At 35.9% G+C, this 6907-nt stretch overlaps 1 protein-coding gene across 1 annotated transcript; it reads left to right on the top strand.

Moving 5' to 3' along the window:
- The first annotated feature begins 466 nt into the window (after window positions 1-466).
- On the top strand, window positions 467-2669 carry LOC128223475 (uncharacterized). The gene is made up of 4 exons (XM_052932755.1): window positions 467-787; window positions 1021-1217; window positions 1436-2359; window positions 2651-2669. The coding sequence occupies exons 1-4, from the start codon at window positions 473-475 to the stop codon at window positions 2667-2669; spliced, it is 1455 nt and encodes a 484-aa protein (XP_052788715.1). The 5' UTR covers window positions 467-472.
- Window positions 2670-6907: the final 4238 nt, after the last annotated feature.

Here is a 6907-nt window from a genome sequence, read left to right as displayed (position 1 = left end):
ATTGGTCAATACATTTGCAACCTTTTGGTAATATATAAATATATATCCGTAAAAATGTGAATATGTAATACAAAAGACATGAGATCATAACCCTCTTATTTCATAACGCCATTATTTCAAGGTAACTACTTTGTATTTAAGAAAGACACTGTGTTTGCATCCCAAAGACTAATATCTATTCCGGGTGTATGTCAATGATACCGAGACAATAGTTTTTATTAAATCTACCGTACAAGTGTATTCGAGCAGCTCTCGTTTGCAAAAAAAAACCCATAGCAAATTCAGTTAAATAAAGCACGCTCAAGTTGCAATTGTTCACTTACGACGAGGTCATATTATACCGCCCTTACTATTGTCCTTTCCGATAACTCGATTATCTTTCCCTGAATACTCTTCAAGTGGGCATGCGCAAAAAGCGGAAATTTACTTCCGGGGACTACACAAACCAGGAAGTAAACAGCAACAAGTGAAAATGGAAAGTAAAGATTCAAAACTAATAAAGAAAACGGGCAGGAAAACCCCTAAGTACTGTTGTATTTGTAAAGGAATTTACAGAGGAAAGGTTATTGATGGGAGAAAAGTGTCATTGCACCGTTTTCCTCAGAACAAACGTTTAAAACGTGTGTGGGTGCAGCGATGTAAAACGGTCATGAGATCGTTCCAGTGGAATGAACACAGACGATTGTGTAGTGAGCATTTTGTTGGCTTCAGAGGACCTTCATTCCAGCATACACTTCCATCTATGTTTCCAACTGAGACTGGTGCTACCAAAACCTTCCAGCCAACGGTATTTTTTATTTCTTATATTAGTTTAAGTTCTTCCTTACATGAACCTCAAAATGAATTATGTTATATCAACGGTGCTTAAAAACAATGTCACAGCACTTATTTGTAAATTTTGTAATTTAAGAAATGATTAAAGAATTGTTTTCAAATACAGCCTGGAAAAATGTGTACCATATAGCCTGGCAGATTTTGTACTAAAACATTTATCTTATACAGTTTCATTTGCAATTTCAGCTCCTTGATGAAGACGTAGGTGATGATGATGATGGTGATACGGTCAATGACGATTTAGACCTAGAACTGTCAAATGATGATAGTATACAGCCACAACTGTCATTTGTATCCCCTTCCGGGCATGCCATTGATACCTCTGTCCACCTGCATGATTACTGCATGGGACCAGTACTACAGCCACAGAATCAGTCCTTTAGGTATTGTTCAATATATATATATATTGCTTCTTGTGCTATGAAATCGATCTGATAAGTTAATTACTTCTGATCATTTTTCTTCATTCTTTAACAAAAATAGGAAAATTTAAGTGTTTGTAAATGTTTAAGGCCAAAAAAACAAACATTTGGTTAGGGTTACCAGACTGTACATGTAAGATGTGGTAAATGGGTACATGATCAATTTGTATATGTTTCAGATGTTGTGACACACAGACTGAGAACAACTGTGCAGTGATGGAAGTACAAACTGAAGAAAGTTTCCTGGGAAAAACAGCAGACTTCAGTTCACAAACAGAACATTCTACTAGAGACTTTGGTGTACAATGTCAGCTACCTATGCTCACATATGATGACGTAAAATACAATGACGATTTGGTCAGTTTTTACACCGGAATCCCTAATCGAGTTGTGTTTGAAGCTTTGTTTGATGAAATCAAGGATGAAGCTGAAGTGCGGACATCAAGGCGGAAACTTAACTATAAAGATTCAGATGGAGGACGGCCAAGAACTCTAAGTGTTCTGGATGAATTTTTCATGGTGCTGATGCGCCTACGTCTAGGTCTGTTATTTGAAGATCTAGGTACTAGGTTTTGCATATCCACTTCACAATGTAGTGACATTGTTGAAAGATGGATCAACTATTTACATGTACAATTATCCTTTCTTGTTCAATGGCCATCTCGTGAGGTAGTGAAAAATAACATGCCTGAACAATTTAAAGAGAAATATTCTAACACTAGAATTATTATCGACTGCACTGAAATTTACAGTGAAACATCCAGTTCTCTTTCTTTGAAAAGTTTAATGTACAGTGATTACAAGTCTCACATGACTCATAAGATTTTGGTGGGTATAAGCCCAAATGGTGTTGTAACTTTTGTTTCTGACTGTTGGGTGGGCTGTACCAGTGACAAGAAACTCACAGAAAAATGTGGACTCTTGGACTTGCTTGAAGAAGGAGACGCCATAATGGTTGATAAGGGTTTCACTATTACAGACCTTACTACTCCAAGAGGCATTCATCTCATTATTCCACCATTTAAACAGAAAGGAAAACAATTCTCTAAACGTGAGGTTCTCCTTACAAAAGATATTGCAAGTTTACGAATACATGTTGAAAGGCAAATGGAGAGAATCAAGAACTTTCGAATATTGCATGGCAATATTCCTATAACACAGTCAAGGAGAATTTCTAAAGTGTTCAAAATATGCACATATTTGACAAATCTATGGCCACCACTTGTTCAATAATAACTCATGTGTCAATGAAAGCGTTTGTATATATCAAGCATTAGATTTAGGGATAAAAACTTGTATACTTCTAACTAGAACAATGAAATTACAATTTTGTTTTAAAATCATTTTTTCGAGCAAGTTATATGATAACATATGAGATTACACATTTGATTCAGGTTTGACAAAAATGGATAAGGAAATATGCTCATGTGAATGGATTTCAAGATTTGATTTGAAACATGTATGCATTAACTGATCAATTTATTGATATAATTTTTTGTTTGTGAAACATCTGCTTTGTATTTTGTGGTTTTATTATTTGTAACATTTCTAAGAATAAAAGTCAAAGATCACTTATTAAGTTTGGCTCTGAAATGAGTTTTTTTTTATTTGCCATGTGTAATTGATCTACCACGTACTTCAAATCATTAGTATTGAATTGCTTAAAGGATTTTTCAGTATGAACCATTTTCATATCAGTTTCATAATTGAACTAAGTGGAAATAAGAATAGGCAAGAGTGCCATAGATCAAACTGAAATGCCCGACAAATGTTAACTTTAAGATACATTAGATTAAAAAAACTAGCCCCATGCTAAATATGTCCCAATGTTTAAAGGGACTGTACACCAGATTGGCACCAATAAAGTTTTTTTCTGTAACAAATCTCAGGACAAATTATTTAATAAAATGTTTTACTCTTCTGATATGATAATGGTAAAGAAATACCAAAATGTAAAAGAAAATTGAGCTATGGATTGAACTAGTGTCACCAAAATAGCTGTCCAGTGTTGTATCCACTTTGCTACGAAGGCTTATCCGAAACCATATGAATGCTTAAGCTAATATACCTTACTTGGTTATATCCCATGATATCATCAACTAGCAAATCACGCATAAGAATGAATTCTACTAGGTATACATACCCAGTAAAAAAAAATTAATGGAGAAATATGGAAAAAATAATGCGAAAATAAATTAATTGTATACTACGGTATGTGGTACTTCAGTTAGTTAGTTTCAATGCATTGTACACATTGATACCAAGTTTATGTCAGTTTTTGACAAGTTTCTTTTTTTTTTCGATATTTCATCACACGGTGTATAGCCCCTTTAAGTTTTGCACCCTGCAAACATAAGAAAGTAACACTCATTTGTTGTTTTTAATTAGCAAGTCAGAAAAGGAGAACAACTCGACAGTCTTGAGTTATGGGCCGTGCAGTAGCTACATGCAAACCAATATTCAATTGAACATCTTCAATTGTTTTAGAGTAAAACTCAGCTACTTCTTTAAACAATGGCAATATAAACGCTATCACTATCCTGCACACAAAATGCAATAATAACACACTTGAAAGGTTAAACATATGTCCATTTATTAAGCTCAGAAATACATCCCTGAAAACTAGATAAATGGAAAGGAAAAGTAGAAAAGGTCAAACATAAAACAAGGAAATAATTAAAGTAGATTTACAGCATCGCATAATCACAATATGTTGACAAAAGTACACATACTTTCAAAATACTGCCCAAAATTTAGATTTACAACTTTTTTATTCATGGTTTCAAATTATAGTAACAATACAGTCATTTTGGAGTTTCATTTTGAATATAGTTATGAAAATAACTGAAAGCAAACAAGATATTCACATAAATTGCCATTATTGATCATTCAAATGTACATGTATAAACAACACATAACTAGACGATGTACAAATCAATTGAACAGACTCATTCCCCTTTTAACACGTTGTGCGTACAGTTCAGGAATGTATGATTCAAGGCAAAATCTGTCAAGTTGACACAACATTTTCAGCCAAAATGATTCACAAAATGCAATTCTCTGTATAGAAAGACCTACACATGTCCAAACTACAAAATCACACCATTTCCTCCCGGTGATTCCCATCTGCCCTTGGACCTGGTAGTAATATTTGTGTGTTTCCTTGAGTAACACCTTGCCATTCTCTAACTGACAAAAAAAATCATTGTCTTCACAGCATTCCTCAGGCGTTTGCATCCTCCATTTCTTAGAGGCAGGACACTTAATCTCAACCAGACCAACACTTTCTGTACAATGTGAACAGAACACAAGCCCATCTGGACTGGCACCAAGGTAGGGTCTGTCGGCACATACAACTAGACCACTGTCTTTAACTGCTAGTCCTTTGTGGTCAGTTTGCATTGCTTTCGCATACATTCTCTTTGCAGCCTTCTCATGTTTAATTCCATATTCTGTGTACTTGCTTGTGAAATTGGAATACAACATCTGCCGCAGGAGTCCGTCAGGTTCAGTTGATTCTTTCCTACGACAGATGCTGCCAAAGTTTGAAGCTGTTAGGCGTTCTTTTCTGGCCTCTTGCCATTTCCCACTTTTTTGGCCCCTTGTTAAGATTTCAGTTAATTGAATTTCTTCAGCGCTTTGCTTCAAAGAGTCAAAATGATCCAAAAACACTGTCTTACTAGAACTGTCCCTCAAGTTTACACTATCATGGTAGTTGAATGGCACAGAATGTAACACAGGGAGATCTGGTTCATTTTCAGTTGTTTCAATTTCAAAGTTTTTTAACCAGCCTACATTCAACTTCGAACCAACCAGTTTCTGCCTAAATCTGTCAATGTTAACAGTGCATCCATTGATAGAGTTCAGTTCATGGTTTTTGTTTACAGAAACTTTACGTACTGACACGTTGTACAGTTTCTTCTTTGAGAACATAAGATCTTCAGATTTCCTAGGCGACAGCTTACGTTTCCGTGGTGCAGACAGCATGCTGAAGTTGTTCCAGGCACAGGGTTTGGATGTTGGAGCAAGGGTTTTTTTACGCGTCAGGTCTTCAAGTCCATACAGCAGGGCACCAATATGGTTGCAGCATTCACCTTCACTAGATGAAAATAAAAAAATTCATTTACATGTGTGCCTTTTTACTTGTTATACTTACATGTATATTCCAAAACATTAAAGTTTGAAAATGGAGGTGAATACACAGTATTTTACACTTAGTATTTCCTGGTAGGCCATGAACATACAAAACACAAACAGTGCCATAAGTAAACACCAACACGGTGAAGGGAGTTCATTGAATCAATACATAAGCTCGCCTGTTCTTTCATTCAGAAAAAAATAGCAAAACTCAGCTAACCATGAAAGCCAAAATTATGACAGTTATAACATGTGCTTTTTTGTCTCTTGTAACAAGTGTACCAAGTTTGATAAGAAGATATGAAATAGTTTGAAGAATGCCCCAAGTTTAAGTATTTGATAATACTGACAAAATAGCCTAGCGTGTGTGGGTTTGACACCTTTCATCAATGCAGATCAGAGACTTTGATTTATCACAAATTAATTCAACTTACCCAGCTGGACAGTTGCAGAACGCGGAGTGTATGCAGCCAGTCACTTTCGACAGAAGGATCCAGGGTTGGTACTCTGGTGACTTTCTTTTGTCTGCAGTTGGAAATGATGGCAGCACGGAAGCTTGAACATAACAGTGGCTGCACTCTTCGCTTATGAGATGGACCTGAAGAATAAATTATAAATAATATTTTAATTTAAATGACAATAAATAAACAACATACATCATAGAACATATGAAAATTGTACAAAATACATTATTTTTTTTAAAATTAAGATAAGTATATAGTCAGTGTGGTTCGACACATACATGTGCTTGCATCCACCACACCCCCCTTAATTGTGGCTAGCCCCGCCTACATAAAAATGTTGAGTACATTTTTCACACCAAATTATTTTTATGTCCAAGTCAAAATAGTCCCCTTGAGCTAATTATATAACTAGATGAAGTAAACATGGCAGAAAAAACAGCCTCAGACTTATTATAAACTCACTATTTGACATACCTCAACTTTCTGTACATGTCCGTCCACATAATAAGTCCTCGCCTTCAATTGACGTTTCGAGTCTCTTTTCAGTACAATGTAGTTGTATATATCCTTTTCCTCTACAGCAGGAAACAGATCAATAGTGGACTTCCATGCCTTCAGTGTTGATGGCGGTGGAAGACCCTCGCCACATGGGATGATAAAGCGTTCGGTTGCTCTTCTCTCTCTTTCTTCCCGATCTCTCTCCTCCAGCACGCGTTTGTCAGTTATAGAAAGTCTATATGCGCCTTTTATCCTCTCAATCAATTCGCATTTAAGACCTGATACATTCAATTTCCGGTTCGCAAGGTATCTTTTCAAATCGACGACCTTAAATGGTGTCAACTCATTGTTATTCATACACGCCCCAGTGATCTCATTGTCTACGTCGGCCATCTTGCAAAATGTATTCCCCGGAAGTAGGAAATGGAGTAGCCTCCCTTAGAAATCAGGGGAAGTAACCAAGTTATCGGAAAGGACAATACCATTGACATTCACTTTTTTGGATGATAGATTCAGCGCAGTCTAACCGTTTAAAGCAGTTTTGTCACGTGA

This window comes from Mya arenaria, chromosome 17, assembly GCF_026914265.1.
Source record: "Mya arenaria isolate MELC-2E11 chromosome 17, ASM2691426v1".
NCBI lineage: Eukaryota > Metazoa > Mollusca > Bivalvia > Myida > Myidae > Mya > Mya arenaria.
The sequence above is the reverse complement of the archived record's forward strand: the minus strand, read 5'-3'. Positions and strand labels throughout refer to the sequence as shown.